The 23,172-nt window shown below is 39.1% G+C and overlaps 1 protein-coding gene across 1 annotated transcript in view; it reads left to right on the top strand.

Moving 5' to 3' along the window:
- The window catches only part of LOC126161827 (regulating synaptic membrane exocytosis protein 2), a 1,269,779-nt gene that overhangs the window by 362,086 nt on the left and 884,521 nt on the right, over nucleotides 1-23,172 (top strand). The window contains 1 exon segment of the mRNA XM_049917929.1: nucleotides 5,248-5,696. Within this exon segment, the coding sequence (XP_049773886.1) occupies nucleotides 5,248-5,696 (449 nt within the window).

Raw genomic sequence — 23,172 nt, 5'->3', positions numbered from 1 at the left:
ATTCAACCTGGAAGTCATCCAAAAGCTCATTACATGCATTGAAACGATAATCTCACAATTCAGGAGTCAACTGATGTAGCACCCATCTTGCGGATACATTATTGCATTAAGGCACACCATAGACAATATTGTGTGCTGAATCAACACTAACATCCAAAGTATTGGCTATTTTGTTTAAGTAATAATCCTGTTTTTCTTCCCAAACTCTTTCACTGTGGCAGTGTTTACATTCATCTCCATGTGATATGCATGAGCTGGGTGCAAAGAGCCTTCCACGTAAGTTATGTCCATTTTAATTAAACTCTCTGTATCATTTGTACACTTACTGCAGGGACACACTTAAATCACTGTATTGTGCTTTCACCCCCTGTATTACACGTCGTGGATTATGTTGATTTGCACTGTTTCATTTGCATAGTAAATAAATAATAAAGGTTTTCATTTGTATCATTCTCATATATTATTGTTTTTATGAATATTGAAGTCAGATCAGAATGTAGTTAGAAGAAAAGTTTCAACTCAGTTTTGACTCGAAGAATGAAGATTAGGGATTAACATGTGTCAGTAGCGAGGTCATTAGAGATGGAGCATGAGCTGAGATGAAGGGAAGATGGAGAAGGAAAGGAAATCAGTGATACCCTTTTACAGGAACCATCCTAGCATTTCCCTGGAGCAATTTAGTGAAATCAAAGAAATCTCAAATCTGGAAGGCTGAAGGTCAACTGTGCTCCTGAATTGGAGTCATGTGTGCTAACCACTGTGCCACCCCATTCGGTGTGTTGTGTTTCAGGGCAGGTGACATGTTATCTGGTGGTACACTATTTCAGGTAAACTGTTTTTTTTTTTCATTTCTCTCACAGATTTAGGTTATATTAATAAATTGTGGATTGACTTGGTCGTTTTAGTTTCTGAACGCTTTACTCTGTAGTGCAGCATATCATTCCATATTACATGCTGTGGGTCCTAGTGTAGATGGTGGTATAATGGTACATATATGGCATGACATTTCTGTAGACAGGTAGAATAAGATCACTTGTGAGATCCTCACAGTACGTCAAGTGTTTCAAGTATGTGTGCTAAACCATCAACATAATTCTGCACCACTAACAATGAACTTAAAGTGCTCAAGTGAGCTGTCTAATAATCATGACCAGTCAGAATGCTTCACTCATGCAAACTATGTTGTGTATGTGGTACCAGCCATCATGTTGCAAGACCTCTTGCTTGCATTGTGAACAACAATTAGATCTGATACAAATGCAAAAATTCTGAAAATGAGTGAAAAATAGTGCAAAATATATGGGTGACAAGCATGTAATGAATACTCATGATTGTTACAACAAAATGTTCTAGGGGTCTACACATTTTGATTACACTATAGCGTTGCTCTATTGGTTGTCAGTTTATATTACATGTAAATTTTATATTACTATAATATGGTGTTCTGGCTACCACAGGGGAATACGAGATTGAATTCCAGCAACATTTTGTCTTTGCAGGATATCCACAGGTACTGACCAACACTGATATCCACAAGTACTAACCAACATTTGATTTTCATAAACATTGATTAATTGTTGAAAACGGAAGAGCATTGTATACAGGAGAGACTTGAAGAACAATATGAGACCTTTACAGAATGAGATTTTCACTCTGCAGCAGAGTGTGCACTGATATGAAACTTCCTGACAGATTAAAACTGTGTGCCAGCCCGGGACTTGAACTTGAGTTCGAGTCTCGGTCTGGCACACCATTTTATTCTGCTAGGAACTTTCACAATGTGAGATTTTCAAATTTCTTGGTTGGTGTCCTAACTCATCAGACAAGTTATTGACTCAAACAATAGAAAATCCAGGATGGAATGTAACAATATCATGAAAAGGAAGGTTGCTACTCTCTGTATAGCGGAGATGCTGAGTCGCAGATAAGCAAAACAAAAAGACTGTTACAAATAAAGCTTTTGACAATTAAGGCCTTTGTCAACAACACACACACACACACACACACACAGCAGCAGCAGCAGCAGCAGCAGCAGTTGTGTTTGTGTGTTACATTTGCATGTGTTGTGTTTGTGTGTTACATTTGCATGTGTGTGTGTGTGTGTGTGTGTGTTTGTGTGTGTCTGTCATCTGTTGTTGACAAAGGCCTTCATGACTAAAATCTTTATTTGTGACAGTCTTTTTGTTGTGCCTATCTGCGACTCAGCATCCGAGATAAGTTATTGAGCTCTTCTTTGAGGTGTCATGTCTGGTGAATGACTTTTACCAACTCATACAAATTGTGGATTGAAATATTAAATATCTGGCTATTTTTCAGCAGCTTGAGAGAGAATTTTGTTCAAATAGAGACTCTCAATTGAATATGAAGCTGACAGGTTGTCTGCCTTAGGAGAACTGAAACTGCATGAAGCTGAAGACAGTTCTCCATACCATTGTGATATAATTTGAATTGTTTTATTTTAAAAAATAAAAAATGATCTCTAATAAACTAGATTATGTCCTTTAGAACACTGGACTGCAGCTTATGATCAGTGAAAAATATGTAGCCATCTAATTGCTAACAAAATTTTATTATTAGCTAATCTCTATCAGAAATTTGGTGCTATGTAAGGGTGACATGATTTCCACACATCTGAACATCATATTTACAATGTTGAAGCTGAATAGAATGTAAATTTTGTGAAAACTGTGAATTATCCTCACTAAAGAAAGTCGAGAGAATGTTATGGAACAATTTCATTTCCCAGTGAGAGAAAAGTGCTGAAGTTTGCAGATTTGCAAAATATTACTGTCATTTTTAGCAGTTGTAGGCTGTGGAGCATCTATGTATACATATATACTCTGCAAGGCACTGTACAGTATGTCCTAGAGGGGACAAGAACCAATATGTTTCCAATACAATTGCCAATTTTGTGTAGCATAAAATGGAGCAGCTTTTCTAGAGTCGCGTGGGCCCCGTGCACGTGCAGTGAATATCTTGAAGTACTACAGCAGGATAAAGTAGAGCTTTCAACATCTCTCTCTCTCTCTCTCTCTCTCTCTCTGTGTGTGTGTGTGTGTGTGTGTGTGTGTGTGTGTGTGTGTGTGTGTGTGTTGAGATTTTAAGGGATTGTCTACCGTGTTGTAAAAGAGAAACTGGAGAAACTGATATATGTCTTGTGGTTGGTGAAATATGTCCAATTAGGAAAATGCAAGGCTGCTGCTGGGATGGGGAAAGTCCAAGTTTGAAATTGCATGGCTTCATTACTTGCAGCCTGAGATGACATCCTCTCACACACCTATCTCGCACATATTGAAAATATTGCAATCTGGACTCAGACCTGTTATGAAAGTTCTGTATATGAAACACTGTTCCGCAATACCCTGTTAAATCTCAATATGAATAATAGTATGGCAGCATTGATTTCATTAGATATTTAAGATAGTTGCATATGTTAAGGTGGCCAAGGATCTTTCAGTATATTTGCTCTTGTTGTCAAGTGTACAGACTTTGTGCAGTGGAATTGTTTGCACTTGACAAACACAAAACTGTGGTTTACTCACGCAAACTGATCAGCTTGTGTTTTGCTTCACAGATTTAACAAATTGTTTGCCAATTCTGTCTTTTGATGAAGGTTGGAGGACTCTTGTCCTTTGCTGTAGCAGGTTAATGATGTGAAGATAGTTTTGTAGTGAAATTGTGTATTGGAATTATTTATGGACAATCAAATCTAGCTATACTCTCAACAGGTATAATATGTAAAGTCATCTTTAGACTGAGTTAGTGATTCACACCTGTCTTATGCCTTAGATATCATGTTGATTAGAATGATGTGTTTAGTTGCCTAATCAATATCTTAATATACTTCTGATAAAATGAAACTACCTTTTAAAGATTGTTTGCTTGATCTACAGTTTGTATCGCAGCCTGATGCTACCACAGATGATTAATTGTGTACTGAAAGATTACACACAGTTTTAACGTGTAGCTGTTTAATTGTCTCATTATTTATGGAAATTTGCTCTTGACTTTAGTGTAAGTGTCAAATGAGTTGTTTCAATCATAACAACATGGTTTTTGTACTTTCTATTGCCTTTCCACTGTTGTGACATTTAATTGTGCTAAATACAGGGAAATAATTCAGAAGTATATTCTGATCAAAGTTAATAACCTCATCATAGAGCATAGTGAAAGTAGGAGTGTAGACTGCTGGTTTGAACCTGATGCAGAAAGTAGCTGTTCTGTGTTGAAGAATTTGAGTTGTTGCTCCCATTGCTTATTGCACATACGATAAAATATACTTTTCTCTTTCAGGATATTCCGACAACCTTGTGAAGAGATTGAAAAGACAAGCCATTTTAGATGAAAAGATTAAGAAATTCCTGGCGGTGAGATACGTTTTTTAAAGTTGGCATCCCTGCCCTAATAAGTGTCTGTCTATGTTTGCAGCTGAGGTGTACAAAATGAGCTTGAATAATTTTTCCATTGTGCTCTTTTTCTTATAGTATGTGTGTGTGTGTGTGTGTGTGTGCGTGTGTGTGTGTGTGTGTGTGTGTGTGTGTGTCATTGTGTCATTGGTGGCCCGAATTTGAAGAGAGAATGGGAATGCGTGTGAAAAAGATGGAGACAAATTGCATTTTTTTTCCTTTGCATGATATTTTCCTCAGGATGGTACCCTAAGATTTCTACAGATGTAGCAGTGTTCCCCCAAATAACGATGAATGGCAAATGCTGGAACTTTTTCAGCATATTAGGAATTTTATTTTTCTGTTGTAAATAAATAACAGTGTCTCTAATTCTAAAGTCTATTCCAGATATACTCTTCATTCATAAAACTGGAAGAAACAAAATTATCAGTACTTCCTTGGAATTCGAAAGATGAATTTTGGTTTGTAAACCAAATTGCCTTAATATGACACAAGTTTGCTGCTCATCAGTACCCTGCCATTTTACTCGTATTATGTGTGATCTTTGTAACTATTACCATAATAGTTTAGTTGAAACCAAAGGAGTATCCCAAAGTTTTGCTATTGAAAATGGAAACTCCTTGCTCTAGTTTGTACAGTGCTTAGCAGTGTGTGCATTTGGCAGTGTTATGTTATTTATTTTTGCTCTTCCAAATGTTGTAGTTAATTGTATGCCTTTCCCCAACAACAAATGATTTACTTGCAGAAGTGAAATGAATGTATCATGTATGAAAATTTTGTGTTGTGCCATTTCCTGTACCTAACCCAAGTTCTCATTTTGTTTTTGCTGTCACATTTTCAGTAGGGAAAGTAGAAAACTATCAGACTCGCCTGCATCACCATCGCCACCATTCCAATACCCACCACAACAACCACAATCATTATGCATCTCACAGAGACTCAAGACATTCCAGCAACGGTAGCCGGCACAGACACGAAACTAGGAAAGAAGTGGAGAAATTTCCACGTGATCTCAACGATTATCGTGATCGATACTTTGCTTTTCGTGATAGAATAGTGAAAGAGTGTTCAGAACTGTGGGAAGAAGGAGACAGTCGACGTTTCACAGAACGCAGAAAGAAGACTGTGCGCTTTGACCGTCCTGATCGGGACTGGATGAACCTTGGAAGTGCTGTGCGATGGGGTGCAGATCGCCAGGGTTCTCAGGACTCACAGACCAAAGATTCTGGGATCGACACCAGTAGCACATTTACATCTAGTGAGGACTCTAATCGAGGAGAAGGGCCAAAGGTACTACACAAAAAGTATTTTTCCCAGTATTAAATTGTGAAACTGATCTCTCATTTCAGACTGCATTAGTTTTTGTATTCTGCCATCTGAACTTAAAGTATATGCTTGTTGAAGATGTAGAAGTAATGGTAATCACAGTTTAAAACAGAAGAGAGTGCTTTGAGATACATGAATATTAGTTTTGTTCTAAGACAAATTGATTCTGTTTTATTTTGAAAATTTCTGAAGTTAGTTACGCTTTCTTAGATAACTACTGAAGGCCCAAAGGTGAATGTTCAGTTTAGATGGAACTGTTATAGGTAAATATAACAAAGTTGAAAAAACTGCAACCAAAGAAATATTGAAAATTTCTTTTATGGGATATTTTCAAACCTGATGGGTATATGTTGATGGATCTAATACTGTCACTTAAAATATCTCCAAATTCTTCCTAACAGTACTGAAACTATGTTTCAGACATTATATTACCTACTATAACATGCATTTCACTGATTTATACAGCCCTTGATATTTTACCTGCCCTGTAAAGCAAACAAAAAAGTCCTTTTAAGAGTAAGTCCTTGGCGTAATTTTAAACAGCAGTGGAAAGTATATTAATTCCACTAGTAATAACTGAAATAGTGATGGGGATGGTAGTATCATGCAAAATCATTGCTTGAAAGTTTGTTTTCAATGCTTAGCTTCCTGCTGTTTGTCACTGAGTTTTTTATTGTGATAAAATGTTTCTGATTTAAAATGGCAAGTAAACGTTAATACCTATTCAACATTTGCTATTTTTATTTTTCTTTGCTAGAAGTTGAGATATTGAACAACAGCTGTCATGGACAGAAAGACCTCTATATTTCTCTTTTTCAACAGTTAGAAATAAAATCTGTAACATTGGTGAAGTCTGTAAAATAGATCGAATTGTAGCTTTTCAACAACAGCTTAATTTTGTTTACACTGTGCAGTGAGTATCATTCCCATATCACAGATGTTAAACACATAAAGTACATGATTTTTCGTTTAATTGAACCATAGGAAATTTAAACAAGAATTACAAGGAGACAGAGTGGCTGATCAGAACTTGGCTTCAGAAGGCAAAGTTCCTGGTACTGCAAATAGAAACACACATACTCAGGACGGGTGTTGGAGAGAAACTTGTCAAGCTTTTGGAACTTTTATATTTTTTTCAGGAAGTAAAGAGGGATTGGTTGGGGAGGTTTGGAAAGAAGGGCAGGTCACTCAGATCCCAGGTTTAGAGAAATTCACTTCTGAGGGTGCGAAGAGACACATAGTCATAAAAAAATTTGGAATTCAAGGGAATTGACACTAAGGTCATTCTCTCAAAGTAGTTCTGTTTGTTTTATTGTAACTTGCACTGACATATGTTTTGTGTCATGAAACTGAGCTGCTAAATTATTTATATTCATGACTGGGTGGTCAGAAACTATTTGAAAAGATTGTAAGGGTGTTGCAGGGTAGCTTGTGCTGAGAAATAATTGTTAAGGAAAAAATTCAATGTGCTGTGCCATTAATGAGTTGATCAGCATTGAAGTTATCCAGTCAGGCTGTTATGTGCACAAATTCGAAAGGCCTGCCAGTGACAGTGGTGACAAATGATTTCTCATTTGGTTTCCTAAAACCGAACAAGAGAGCAGTAAAAAAATGGGATACAGGATGATAGTAAGGATCGAACTGGAGCCAAATCCTGAGTGCCCTTGTATGCTTTGGGAACAACTGACACTGTTTCTGGCAGGTTGCTTGAATTTGTTAATCCAGCAGTCCGATTGACAGACTTGAATGGTAATTAGCTCGGAAATTGTGCAGTGCATCACATCAGTGCAGCACAACCTACCCTGCAACATCCTTACAGTTCTTTCAGACTGTTCCTGTTCACCCTGTATAAATTTTAGTGCCTTTCAACAATAAATTCCATTTAGGTCATTATAGTGTGAACAGTCTTAAATTTCTGTCCAGATTGCCGATACTTAACGGAAGTCAAACTGGACAGTTATTCTGGGCTATTTGAACTGGCACAAACGTCCCTCTCAATTATGTTTGATTTATAAAATAATTTGGAAGGTTACTGCCGCTGGCATAAGAGAGATGTCTGCCTTCTAGGTGCTAATGGTTCTTTACAGCTCAAGTAATTTTCTAAACAATGAAATGCTTTTCCTGTGTCAAATCAGGATAGATAATCTGCTGAGACAATTGGTTGCTTCTAGATTGCAGAGGTTTATTTGTAGGAAAAGCAGACACTTTGCAGCATTTAAATTTGAATTGTAGTATTGTTGTCATTGAAAGTTGACTTTCCATTCCTTTCATTCACAGTTAATAATATGTCAACTTTACTGTAACACAACTCATTTACTTTTTGTAGTAATTATTATTATTTCATTTTTATATTTCTCTTCTTCACATCATGGGACAGTCATTCCATCTGTGTGTACTTAATATACCTGAATTGTTTTTGTTTTCCAGTCTTAATCTATTTGTTATTTCCCCTTGTATCATCTCTTTGCATTAGCAAGTTAACCATTTATTTATTCCAAATCACAGTTGCCAGTATACTGGTAAAGGTTTTCCATAGACTATTTTCAGTATTATTGTTTCTAATACCCACATACCCACTTATTTAGTACATTGTCCATTTAATTTTTAATGCCTTGTTTGTTTCATGACATATCAGATTTTTTTTGCCAAGCTTTCACCCCAAGTTTCCCTTCTATATTATGTGTTGCACCAGAAGAAGATCTTGAGTAATACCGGGTGATCAGAAAGTCAGTATAAATTTGAAAACTTAATAAAGCACAGAATAATGTAGATAGAGAGGTAAAAATTGACACACATGCTTGGAATGACATGGGGTTTTATTAGGGGGGGGGGGGGGGGGAAATGTATTGCTAGACGCATGAAAGATCTTTTGCGCATGGCGTTTGGTGATGATCGTGTGCTCAGCCGCCACTTTCATCATGCTTAACCTCCCAGGTCCCCAGACCTCAGTCCGTGCGATTATTGGCCTTTGGGTTACCTGATGTCGCAAGTGTATTGTGATCGATCGACATCTCTAGGGATGCTGAAGGACGACATCCGACGCCAATGCCTCACCATAACTCTGGACATGCTTTACAGTGCTGTTCACAACATTATACCTCGACTACAGCTAATGTTGAGGGATGATGGTGGACATATTGAGCATTTCCTGTAAAGAACATCATCTTTGCTTTGTCTTACTTTGTTATGCTAATTATTGCTATTCTGATCAGATGAAGCGCCATATGTTGAACATTTTTTGAACTTTTGTATTTTTTTGGTTCTAATAAAACCCCATGTCATTCCAAGCATGTGTGTCAATGTGTACCTCTCTATCTACATTATTCCGTCATTCATTCAGTTTTCAAATTTATACTGACCTTTTGACCACCCGGTATATTCCTAAATTCGTTGATATTGTAATACCAGCATCCCACAGTAGTTAAAGAAAGCTTTCTTCATTTATACCAATCTGCCCTTTATGTCTCCCTTTCTTTGACCATTTCATGAATCATGCCTCCTAGATAGTAGAATTCTATCACTGTTTCTACTGTTTCAACCCCAATTTCTCTATTTAATGTTGACAACAGTGTAACTTTCCGTAAAAAAAATGAACCCAAATTCAGCAAGATGGGCACCTTAACATTGGTATCTGCTCCCTCTGCACTGTCATTCATGCAATGCCTTTATTTCACTTCCTTCATTGGTTCTTCATCACACAAGTGAAAGACTGTTTTGACTAACTGATTTCAGCCATTTTCAGTCCTCCTTAGAATTATTCTTGGTAAAAATCTGTGTGAAATGATGTTGAAGGCCACCAAATAATTGTATGGGCTGTTGAACATTACTGCTAAGTTGAAACTAGTTTAGCTACTGAAGAATTTTATATGAATGTTTGGCTGTAATAAAGTTTATTGTTGAAAGAAATGTGTGTGTGTGGTGGTACTAGGCAGTCTTATGACTCTCCACCACTGACATAAGCAGTGGCAGTGAAGTGATGCGTATTTGCCCCTTGGTCATTTGATGCGTATTTGCCCCTTGGTCATTTGGATCAGGCCATTATGGTGTGTTGATATGGAGATGTGACAGAATTCCAGATGGGAACTATGACCACATCTCAATGACAACAGGTTTCGGAATCTGTTGTTCTCAGTTTCTAATCCTTCTTTTTAAATGATGCAAAACCATGTATGCAGTTACATTCCAATGAGATGTTCAGTCCGTGCTATGTTGAGGATGTAGTTCAGGTCTCAGGTGGTTCTGTGATGTTTTGGGGATGCATTTTGTACCATGATTTTTACCCAATCGCCTGGGTTGCCATGAAAATGAACTGGAATGTATATTTCAGCATTCTTTGTGACCAAGTGTTGCTCTTTCTTCTTCATCATCATGATAAGTATCTTTCTTCTGCAACTTCATTATAAGTACGCTGTGGACGTTGCAGTCTCCCAAGATGACAACAGCAATGTTCACGCATAAGGTCCTGGTTTGACAAACACTTAGGCACCCTATTGCAGTTCAACTGGCTCGCAAAATCACCTGACTTTAATCCCATAGAAAGTGTCTGTGACTATTTGGAACAGCGGGTGAAACATACAAGTCAACATGCTCTCATGTTGGTAGCTCTGCAGGACCTACAGGTAATTATTGAGTGGCTTTAGCTGGATAATAGCAAACCTGAAGAAAGGCTAGATGCAGCATTTAATACTATTAGCATGACATCTCCTGGGAGTGACAAATTTTTTGCCTGGCATTCTTATCAACAGAAATACCCACCTGCAGTTACTTGTAGCATAACTCACATGCATAAAAAGGCATATATATATTTTTGCCTGGCGTGCTTATCAATGAAGTACCCATCTGCAGTTACTTGTTGCATAGCTCACATGCATCAACCTCTGCATGACATAGAGAATGGCAGCCATCCATGTGTTTGAAATTATTACTCATGCAATCTTGTGCCAACATGCAGTATTGTGCTTATGTGTCTGACAACCTTCTACTTTCTTTTGCTTAACAGAGGATGTGTTCTCACATCTCTTTCACTACTCCTGTTCTCTGACATCTCTTTCACTACTTCTGTGCTCTCACATCTATTTCATTGCTCCTGGCCCCACCAGGTAACACTGTTGTTGGTTGGTTTTCAGCCTACTTATTTACCTAATATTTTAGATCCTCATATGGTTCAGAATATTATAGAAACTTAGTATATACTGCTCTCTTATTTGGTCATAAATTTGACAGCATAAGAGTTTATAAAATAACAAAAAGAGGTGGTGTTTTAATCTGTCTCTCAAGTGTTTCATGAATGACAGGCTCCTTGTCCAGTATTAGAGGTGCTCAATCCTCTGTGTCTTTGTTTGCTACCTAAAAGACATGAAGGCATCCATCTGCATATCCTGAATGTGGCATTGCATTGCATTTGATAAATGAAAAGATGTTACACCAGTATGTCAAAACTGTTACATATCTCCCCACATTTCTTTATGTTATTGTGAAAGAATAATGAGCTGGAGTATATTGGGAACCATTAACCAGTTTCTTTACAACAAAAGAGTCTTTCATCACAACAATGCACCTTTTTCAAATTTCCGGATTCAGCCTTCTTATCCATCTGAGTAGTGGTGTACTGTATTTACTCGAATCTAAGCCGCACTCGAATCTAAGCTGCACCTGAAAAATGAGACTCGAAATAAAGGAAAAAAAAATTCCCAAATCTAAGCCGCACCTGAAATTTGAGACTCGAAATGCAAGGGGAGAGAAAAGTTTTAGGCCGCACCTCCAAATCGAAACAAAGTTGGTCCATTGTAATATGAGACACAATTTAGGTCGAATGAATGACGATACAGCTACAGTAGTTTGGTTCGAGTCGAAAGCTTAGCAGTTAAGCTTTACCAGGTAGCCATTGCTATGCGTCAGGCGCTCCGTCCGTATTTGTACGGATACACTTCTTTTTTCACGTGCTTCGTCTGGTTTGAATCGATTGCTTATTTTGCTTTGATCTGATAAGTGCCGTTTTCTATGTTATAGGTATTTACGTCAGTCACTCTAAGCTGAAAATGCATTACTATACTGTGTCATGCATTGTTTGACGCATTCGATAGTGCGTGTTTACGGCCTGTCGCAGCTCGCGGCATTGCTTGCTTTTGTGCGCGCTACCGCCGCCTACAATTAAAAAAAAGAGAGGAATCGTCTCATTAGCGAAACAATGGCAAGAGACTGCTATTTGTTGTTACTTACACTGCCGCTTTCTTTGATAATGATCAACAAGAACCAAATAATAGACTGCGTATGATAGAACATGTTCTGAACCAGAGTTTGTCGAAAATTTTTCTCCGTTTGAAACTCTTTGCGGCCGCTTCTTTAGTACATCAAATTCTGCACAGCAATTAGTCATCTTAGATTTAAAAATCTAGTCAGTTGCCGTGCTTCATTTCTGACTGTGATCACTATTAGGCATAAGAGTAATACGAATATAAACATGACATGATACGTATATTCTTCCGCGTTTGCTGTTGTCTCACTCTAGTTTCGTAGTTTATTTGGCAGACAGGATTTAAATGAGATAGAAGCAAACACGAAAGAATACATGGCAAAATGTTTATATTTGTATTATTCTTATGGTGAAGAGAATACTGCATGTGATTCACATTTCATCAGGTTACTATTAGCAACCATCTCTTCTCACAGGTAGGACAAATTCAGAACGTAGAGTTGGCCATATTGACAAAAATCCCAGTATTACCAGTCGGATTTTCGTAGTACATTGAAATTCGGAGATGAACAATACGGAATTTGTATTTACTTCGTTGGATACTGTATGAAAAAGCAGTGGTCGAAACTCGGGCGGAGAAAAAAATCTCGTCTTCCAATCTTTTTTTTAATTTTATTTCCTGACGCAGAGGTTTTGGCGCCAGTATTTATCTTTGTGCGTACAAAGGATGCCTGTGTAGCGCTACATATATTCGACGGCAGAAGTTAGTTGTGGCGGCACCTATCAACATTTTTCAGAACTTCCGCTTGCTTTGCACTCGATTCTAAGCCGCAGGCGGTTTTTTGGATTACAAAAACCGGAAAAAAAGTGCGGCTTAGATTCGAGTAAATACGATAAATGTCAATCTGATACACATAGCCCTAGCATTTACTTATTTTCAGTATAAATAAACAAAATGTCAACCTTATGGTGTAGTAAAAGCCATTACAACATTGATCAGTGTCCTTAACAGACTTTTCTGGGTCTGGTCAAAATCTTGCAAAAAAATATACTAGAAGGGGTGTTCAATAAGTACCGTATTTACTCGAATCTAAGCCTTTTTTTCCGGTTTTTGTAATCCAACAAACCGCCTGCGGCTTAGAATCGAGTGCAAAGCAAGCGGAAGTTCTGAAAAATGTTGGTAGGTGCCGCCACAACTAACTTCTGCCGTCGAATATATGTAGCGCTACAAAGGCATGCTTTGTAGTCACAAAGATAAATACTGGCGCCAAAACCTCTGCGTCAGTAAATAAATTTTAAAAAAATGTGGAAGACGAGCTTTTTTTTCTCCACCCCGAGTTTCGACCACTGCATTTTCAGACATTATCCAACGAAGTAAATACAAATTCCGTATTGTTCATCTTCGAATGTAGTAGAATTTCAATGTACTACGAAAATCCGACTGGCAAGACTGTTTGGGATGTTTTTCAATATGGCCAACTCTATGTTCTGAATTTTTTCCTACCTGTGAGAAGAGATGGTTGCTAATAGTAACCTGATGAAATGTGAATCACAAGCAGTATTCTGTTCACCATTCACCATAAGAATAATACGAATAAAAAACATTTTGCCATGTGTTCTTCCGTGTTTGTTGCTATCTCATTTAAATCCTGTCTGCCTAATAAACTACGAAACTAGAGTGAGACAACAGCAAACGCGGAAGAATAGACTTATCGTGCCATGTTTATATTCGTATTATTCTCAGCCTAATAGTGATACAGTCAGAAATGAACCACGGCAACTGACTAGATTTTTAAATCTAAGATGACTCTAATTTCTGTGCAGAATTTGATGTACTAAAGAAGCGGCCGCAAAGATTTTCAAACTGAGAAAAATTTTCGCCTAACTCTCGTTCAGAACATGTTCTATCATACGCAGCCTATTATTTGGTTCTTGTTGATCATTCTCAAAGAAAGCGGCAGTGTAAGTAACTACAAATAGCAGTCTCTTGACATTGCTTCGCTAATGAGATGATTCGCCTCTTTTTAGTTGTAAACGGCGGTAGCGCACACAAAAGCAAGCCATGCCGCGAACGGCGACAGGCCGTAAACACGCACTATCAGAATGCGACAAACAATGCATGACACAGTACAGTGATGCATTTTCAGCTTAGAGTGACGTAAACACCTATAACAGAGAAAACGGCACTTATCAGATCAAACAAAATAAGCAATCAATTCAAACCAGACGAAGCACGTGAAAAAGGAAGGGTACCCGTATAAATACGGACGGAGCGCCTGACGCATAGCAATAGCTACCTGGTAAAGCTTACGACTCGAACCAAACTACTGTAGCTGTATCGTCATTCATTCGACCTAAATTGTGTCTCATATTACAATGGACTAATTTTGTTTCGATTTGGAGGTGCGGCCTAAAACTTTTCTCTCCCCTTGAATTTCGAGTCTCAAATTTCAGGTGCGGCTTAGATTCGGGAAATCTTTTTTTCCTTTGTTTCGAGTCTCATTTTTCAGGTGCGGCTTAGCTTCGAGTGCGGCTTAGATTCGGGTAAATACGGTAATGCAACATTTTTTTTCTCATCCAGTTTGGTTCAAAAATGCAGAATATGTTGTGAGACATCATGCAGTATACCTACTTCAGTCCCTATACTTTAACGAAGTTCAGTAGGTGGCAGCACTACAGGTGACCTTCAAACTGGCATCTGTAACTGAGGTGCATTCCAAGCAGAGGGCTGTCATTGAGTTTATTTTGGTGGAAAACTGGAGCATCAGAGATATTCATAGCCACTTGCAGAATATCTGCAGAGATGTGGGAGGTGAAGAAAAGCAAGATGAGTCATTGAATGAGGGACCCGTCATCACCGCAGTGAGGTCACGCAGAGCTGTCCAATCTCCCATGTGCTGGCCAGCCACACACAACTTTGATTCCTGCAATATTGGAACATGCAGACACTCTCATTCAAGGTCATTTATGGGGCACAATCTTACACCTCACTGCACAACTGGCTGTCTCTGCTGGTAATACTGGCACACTCATCCACTAGCTAAGAGGTACTCAAAGGTGTGTGCCCAATGGGTTCCATGCTGCCTAAAAGAATACCATAAAGAGCAATGAAGGACCATCTGTGCAAAATTGCTTGTGCCTTACGAGGCTGATCGTGACAGATTTTTGTCAATAATTGTCACAGGCGATGAAACATGGGTGCGTCACTTCGAACCAGAAACAAAACAACAATTCATGGAGTGGCACTACAGAACTTCTCCTCTGAAGAAAAAGTTCAAAACCACACCCTCAGCCAATAAAGTCAGGGTGATGGTCTTCTGGGCCTCTGAAGAGGTTATTCTGTTTCGGTGTAACAATTGGCTCTGAAGTGTAAGATGATATGATTAGAAATTGAATAAACAGCTTCAGCATGTTTGTTGCCACAAAAATGCAAATGTACCTCTCCTTCTCCATGACAATACAAGGTCTCATGCAAGTCCGCAAATCCGAGAGGAGCTCACTAAACTTTAGTGGGTTGTTCTTCCTCATCCATCCTACACCCCTGGATCTCGCACCTTCCAACTTCTGTGTGTTTGGCCCAATGAAGGGTGCACTGCAAGGGAAGCAGTGTGTGGATGATGTGAAGGTTATTGATGCAGCAAAATGTTGGCTCTAATGTCAACCAGTAGAGCAATACCATGTGGGCATACAGGCCCTTCCAGTAAGGAGGCATATGCAGTCACATTGAGTGGAGATTATGTTGAAACATAGGGTTTTGTAGCCAAAAGAGTGGAGAATAATATGGTGTGTTGGAATCCTCAATAAAACCAACCGGCTTTCTGTGGGGAGATGGTGGGAGAAGGGGAGAAGTGTTAACATTAGTCATTGAATGCTCCTAAAAAGTTTGCAATAAAAATTACATTAAGATTATAAAAGTCATGGGGTACCTCCTAATACTGTGTCGGACCTTCTGTTGCCCAGCTTAGTGCAACAGATCAAGGTGGCATGGTCTCAACAAGTTGTTGGAAGTCCCCTGCAGAAATATTATGCCTTGCTGCCTCATTAGCCATTCATAATTGCCAAACTGTTGCTGGTGCAGGATTTTGTGCACGAACTGACCTCTCAATTATGTCCCATAAATATTCAATGGGATTTGTGTCAGGAAATATGGGTGACCAAATTATTCACTTGAATTGTCTAAAATGTCCTTCAAACCAGTCGCAAACAGTTGTGGCCTGGAAACACGGCACATTGTCATTCATAGAAATTCCATTGTCGTTTGGTAACATGAAGTCCAAGAGCAGCTGCAAATGGTCCCCAACTAGCCCAATCATTTCCAGTCAATGATCAGTTCATTTGGCTCAGAGGACTGTGTCCGTTCCATGTAAACACAGCCCACATCATCGTGGAGCCACCACCAGCTTGCACAGCACCTCGTTGACAACTTGTGTCCATGGCTTCATGAGGTCTGCACCACAATCAAACCCTACCATTAGATCTTACCAACTGAAACCAGGACTCATCTGACCAGGCCACGGTTTTCTAGTCATTTAGGTCCAACCAAAATTGTCACAAGCCCAGGAGAGGTGCTGCAGGTGATGTTATGCTGTTAGCAAAGGCACTTGCATCAGTCATCAGCTGCCATAGCCCATTACTGCCAGAGTTTGCTCCACTGTCCTAATGGGTATGTTTGTGGTACGTCCCACATTGATGTCTGCTGTTATTTCAAATGGGGTTGCTTGCGTGTCAGCACTGACAATTATATGCAAACAACACTGCTCTCGGTCGTTAAGTGAAGTCTGTCGACCACTGTTGCCTATGGTGAGAGATAACACCTGAAATCTAGTATTTCAGCGCACCCATGACACTTTGCCTCTCTAAATATTGAATTCCCTAACGATTTCCAAATTGAATGTCTCAGGTGTCTATCATTCCGCATTCAGAGTCTGTTAGTTCCTATTGTGCACTTTAATCATGTCAGAAACATGATTCACCTGTGTACGAAGTTGTGTACATGACATTATCACTATCTTTGTATATGCATAAGTGCTGTCCCATGAGAAAATTATTTCCACGGCACTGCCCTTCCTAACCATAGTATATTCTTTCAAACAGTTATAGTCTCTACTGTCATTTGATAGCTGTAACATTTACACTAATTTTTATTCTCAGTTACGAACCTTATCCGTGATTGGGAATACTGAGACTCTGCTCACCTTTCTGTGGTTTGTCTATAGTGACTACTGGAAAATTGATTTCCTATTTAGCTTTATAATTACTCAATGCCTATTATGGATAAGATGTAGAAATTCCTTGTCTCTTGCTGTGGACTGTTTGATCTCGAAACTGGGACCACCTCATGTTCTAGGAATAGTGTTAACATTGTTTGTGAGGTATACCCCCAGTGCTTTGATAATTGGACTAAAGGCCATTCCTTGTTTTTATTTATTTTTTCCCAGATTGCTCAATATTCTTGAATTGCCCATTTAATGTCTAGATTCTTTCTTCCTATTTTTTAGCTTTCCTGCTTCCATCTATGTACTTCACTAACATTCATAAAGTTATCTTCTATTTGTAACCTGTATCTTATTTGATAACTCCCCCCCTCTCCCCACTTTCCTGACCTGCAGCAAATAAATGAAGAAACAATACTGAAAGGGGGGGGGGGGGGGGGGAACAGTGTTCTGGCTTGTATCAGAATGTCTCATTCTTTTATATTCTGTTAATCATTCAGTAAAATCTCCTTTTTTCCTCTTTTGTTCTCTTATCTATTCTTTCTTCAAATCCTTTAAACCCTTTTGAGTTACGCTGTCTTTTTACTTCTGCAAACATATTTTTATACTCAAATAGTAATCTACTCTGCAGTATTTTATGCATGCATACTTAATGATTTTCAGTTCTTAAGAGAGGGCCACCATTTATTTATTGTCATTTCAAAATGCTTCCCACATCTTTTCCCACTATTATTCTACCTTCTCTGATGTCCCTTTAATCTACAGTTGAAATTGTTAATGCTGCCATAGCGATTCTAATTTAGTTGAGAATCTTTGTTGCACACCATTTTTCTTTCTCGGTCCAGATCTTAACAAGTGCTTTCCTTTCATCCTTACTTAATAATTATGTCACCTAAATCCACATAACACAGTTCTCAATCACTTGGTAATACTTCTCTTTCTTTTGTCATACTCTAGGATACATATTACAGCTCAAAACAAATAACTGAATAGAAAACATATAAGGTTAAGAGAATTCAGTTCAGAAAAAAATGAAAATTAAATAATACACCATATACATGTTCACTTAGGGGTGAAGTTCCTGCTGCCTTTTCATTATTTTTCCTTTCCTCATACCATGTGAGATAATTTAGTATTTCTCATTCCAAACATGTTTAGGGATTTAGAGTATCTCAATTTAAAAGCAGTTGTGTGGGGAGTATCTGCTACTTCAAATGGTCTCTTATAACCTCCAAAAAACTTTGAGAATTCACCGTTGGTTTCACAGGACCTTTCATGTGTTTTGACCAACACCGTGTTTGCATCATGCCCCTCCTTCCTAGTTTGGGTTCTCTTTTCCATTTCCCCTTTCACAACTTTTCTTTTCTCTGCTGAAGTCAGCTCTTTCCATGGTGGGCAAGACATATTCTTTTCTACATTATTTCTCAGGTTCATCCCTAACCTGATTTTGCTAGGGATTTAACCAGTATTGTTATGTATTAAATCATTAATTATTACTTCAAAATTCAGTTCATGTTCTAACCAAGTATTATGTTCAAAACATTTACATGACTGCAGGCAGGTGACATTGTTGATAATGGCCAGTATTTTGGCAAGTGACCATCTTGTCATTTTCAAGGGAAAACCACAGTAGGTAAGTGTTGTGCAAGTGAATTTAAGACCTAGTTTTGCAAAACACCTCTGGAAAGATAACATACACACACTATGTAAAATTTGGCACCACCATGTGACCAAAGATGACCAATACCAGAAGTTACCAATAGTGAAAATTACTAAACAGCAGGTGATGTTGCATTAACTCTGTCTCTGTTTTTTGACAAGGGAGAGAGCAGGCTTCAACACAGAATTTGAACAGAAACCTCCACCTCTATTTACTGTTTTATTCGCTAGTTTAATCTCCACTGCTTCCTTAATAACACTATCCCAATAGCTGGAAGTGCATGTCAGAATCTCCTTGTAGTTATATTCCATAGGATGACTGGTGCCAAGACAGTGTTCTGCAATAGCTGATTTGCTCAGCTGTTGTACATTTGTGTGCTGCTTATGCTCAATACACTGGTGCTCCATGGTCCTAATTGTCTGACCAATGTATAATGTGCCATAACTGGAAGCAACACAGCATATGCCCAACTTATGTAAACCAAGATCATCCTTAATGGAACCTCATAGGACCCTAACCTTAAATAGAGCCCAGAAAACATATTTCACATAATATTTCTCAAAATGCAACCAGTCTAGCTGGAGATGCTCCATTCATAATGCGGGAAGTCCATTGACCTTGGTGTCAACTCAGATTATCATCACTCACCTGGTACACAGTTGGTCGATAGCGCAACACACATCTTATCTGTCTTTCACTATATCCAGTCTGATGAAAGGTGACCTCAAGATAGGTGAACTCAGCTGGGAAATTCTCAGGATCTGAAGTGACATGAGCACTGTGAACCAAGATACGAGGTACCCCTTCATGCTGAGCTGGATGGTGACAACTTATCAGCCTGTAGGTACAAGTCAGTGTGAGCAGACGTCCTGTAAACAGCACGTCCCAACATATCATCAGTCTTCCTCATGACCAACACATCAAGGAAGGGAAGACATCAGCCTTTTCCATCTCCATCGTGAAACAAATATTTAGGTGATTTGAATTCAGGTATTTTAAACAGTCTTTCAAATTCTCACTGCCGTGAGGCCAAACAACAAAATATCATCTATGTATCTGGGGTGGAAGAGAGAGAGAGAGAGAGAGATGCAGGTTTCAAAGTTCCTGACACCAAGGCACATTCTTCTAAGTCTTCCATAAATATGTTCCTCTGTGTGATTTGTTACAGTTAATTGAGATTAGGTTTGCCACTTAATTTTTATTCAATGGCCGGACATAAGGAGCTGCAATAGGAAGCTCATTATCACATTTTATTGCAAATGTGTTTATGGAAGATGATGAGGAAAGTGCCTTGGAGTCAGCAGCTATGAAACCTGCATCTTTTTTCAGATATGTAAACAATATTTTTGTTGTTTCACCTCATGACAATGATAATTTAAATTACTTTTTAGAACACCTGAATTCAATGCACTCAAATGCTCATTTCACGGTGGAGGTGGGAAGGATGGCTGCCTTACCTACTTTGATATGTTGGTCAGGAGGAATGTTGATGTTAATGTTGCAACATGCTGTTCATAGAAAGCCTGCTCACACTGACTTGTTTCTATGGGCTGATAGTTGTTACCAACCAGCTCAGTGTAAAGGGATACTTCATTCCTTGGTCCAAAGTGTCCATATCATTTCAGACCCTGAGAGTTTGTCAGCTGAGTTAACCAATGGTGATTTTCCATCAGAATGGATGTAGTGAAAGAAATATCAGGTGTGTGTGGCACTATCAGTCAACTGTGTACCAGGTGAGTGATGATAATACTGAGTTGGCACCATCAAGGTCTATAGCCTTTCTGCCTTATGCAGAGAGCACTGCCAACAATATTTGTCATATTTTGCAGAAATATAATGTCAAATGTGTTTTCCAACTTCCATCTAATATTAGGGTTGGTTTGGGTTCCTTTAAGAATGATCTTGGTTTGCGTAAGATGGGTGTCTATAGTATTCATTGCAGTTGTGGCTTGTCATCTATTGGTCAGACAATCAGGATCTTGTAGGACCGTTGTACTGAGTATAAGTATCACACACGGTTACAACAGCTGAGGTAATCAGCTATTGTAGAATGTTGTTTGGCACCAGTCATCCTATGGAATGTAATAACAAGGAGATTCTGACATTCACTTCCAGCTATTTTGATAGAGTTATTAAGAAAGCAGTTGAGATTATATTATCAAGTAACCTTATAAGCCAAAGGTTTTTGCTTAAATCCTGCATTGAATCCTGCTCTCTCCCTTATCTAGAAGTGGACAGAGTTAATGCCACCTCACTCAATATTTAAGTAATTTTAATTCTTGATAACTTCTGGTACTGATAATCTTTCGCTGTGCGTCGGTACTAGTATTTACAGTGTGTGTGTTTGTGTGTGTGTGTGTGTGTGTGTGTGTGTGACCTTTCTGGATTTTCTCTGCAAACTGAGGTTTTAAATTCACTTGTATAACACTTACTTGCTACAGTTTTACCTTGTAAATGACAGCATGGTCACTTTCGAAATATCAGCGATTGTGGACAAAGTCAACTGACTGAACATTGCATACACTGGGAGAAACTCGGATCTCACAAGTATTATGGCCACTCACTAGTATATGTGCGACATGATTTCCCAATCTCTTACAGAAACCCCTCAGCTAGGTTGCTTGTATACTGAAATGTACCCCACAACCCCCAAGACCCTTCTTACAAACTTCTGATGTAAACTTGAGGTCATTATCAGATAATATGGCCTTAGGTTTCCTGTTCTTAATGAAATAATCCCTCTCCACGTTAGACAGTACTGTCTTTCCTATGGCTTCCTCAAGGGAAAAAATAAAGTTAAATACATTTTGAGGACACATCCAATATGACAATGGCCCTCAGTTCACGGTGTCTGTGTTTCAGAATTTGTGGCGATGGAGTAGCATTGAGCAATTGACCAAGGCCCCTTTCCATTCTGCATCCAATTTGTAAGCTGAGTGGATGGTCAGGACATTCGAGACACAGATATAGAAAATAATGTTGACGACTAACTCGATGGACCACTCACCAGCTTTCTTGCCATGTACTGGCCTGCCTCCATAAAAGGATGTAGCCTAGCTAAAATTTTACACAGGCACAAATCCCACACCCTGTTTGACCTACTGTGCCCCTGCACACAGCCATATTACCGCATAGACTCTCACATCTGGGCTCATACTTTGACCAGAACTCCAGGTGGACACCAGGGTGTCATCATCAGCAATAGGGGGCAGCAGATATTTGAAGCTGTGGCCAGAGAGGAACAGCAGGTCTGGCATTGAAACTAGCTCTGACCTCAGTGGAACATACCACACCTCCTTTCCCCTCCAATGTCATTTGGGCATGACTTACCCAATCACTCCAGGGATAAGCCAGCTCACCAGCCTGCCTCTTGCCACTACAATCTCCACCCTCATGTTAGGTGTTGACAGGAAGTCAACAATGACTGGTGAAGGGAGCCAACAGAAATGGAAACACTTCTTCTGCTTAAGCTCGTTCTGGCTTCTACCTCCACCACTGGTGGCACCTGCCTCTCAACATAGACAGGGGTTGAGCACTCTCGGCCAGTGGAGCCCATGGAGGCAGAACTGTTGGTCCCATTTCCACTACATCCGGCACCCATTCCTCTGCAGGCTAGACCAAACTATGCTCTGGATCCTGTCAGTTGGCCAGTACTTCCACAGACAGCATCGCGCTATAACCCAGCTGATCACGTTGAGGACCTATTGTGAGAGCCTTTGGTGGGGATTCCTGCCTTATTTTCTCCCCTTCCTTTGGTGAAGTCAGCACATGCCAGGCCACTTTTGACCCTACATGCCAATTTAAGGGGGAGGGCTGTAGTATCTGACAGTGATTCAGATTCTCCACATAGCTCCAGTATCGATAGGGACAGTGCATGGAAGATACTTGAGCTATGGACAATGGCCATGGTCTGTGCTCATGCAAGGTGCAGCAGCCCTTGTAAGCAAGTAAGGTGGTGCTGTTTTCTGACAAGTGCTTACCACTAAATACCACAGCCTGGATATTGTTAGCCAGTCTCACAGGAGTAACTGAAGCCAATAGTTATGTGCCATTGAATAGTAATGATTTGACCTTGCTTGATTTACATTAATGATTTGGATTGATCCCTGGCTTGTTGTATATGCTTACAATGATTTACAATACTCTGGACTTGATTTGGTTATTTATTTACCTCATGAGCTCCACTGTCATTTATCTCTGGAACTGCCTGTTTTGTTCAACCAGTCTATATTATAACCAGTGTGAGTTATCATAAATTGTGTTCTCTTTTTGCCAAATGAATGGGGTATGATTTTGCATAAAACAGTTCATGAGGCTTTTTGCTCGGGTTAGAGTCATAACCCATTATGTTGCCAGGTCTCTCAGAAAACACCT

Source organism: Schistocerca cancellata, chromosome 2 (assembly GCF_023864275.1).
Source record: "Schistocerca cancellata isolate TAMUIC-IGC-003103 chromosome 2, iqSchCanc2.1, whole genome shotgun sequence".
In the NCBI taxonomy this organism is placed as follows: domain Eukaryota; kingdom Metazoa; phylum Arthropoda; class Insecta; order Orthoptera; family Acrididae; genus Schistocerca; species Schistocerca cancellata.
This window is presented reverse-complemented; position numbering and strand designations above follow the sequence as displayed.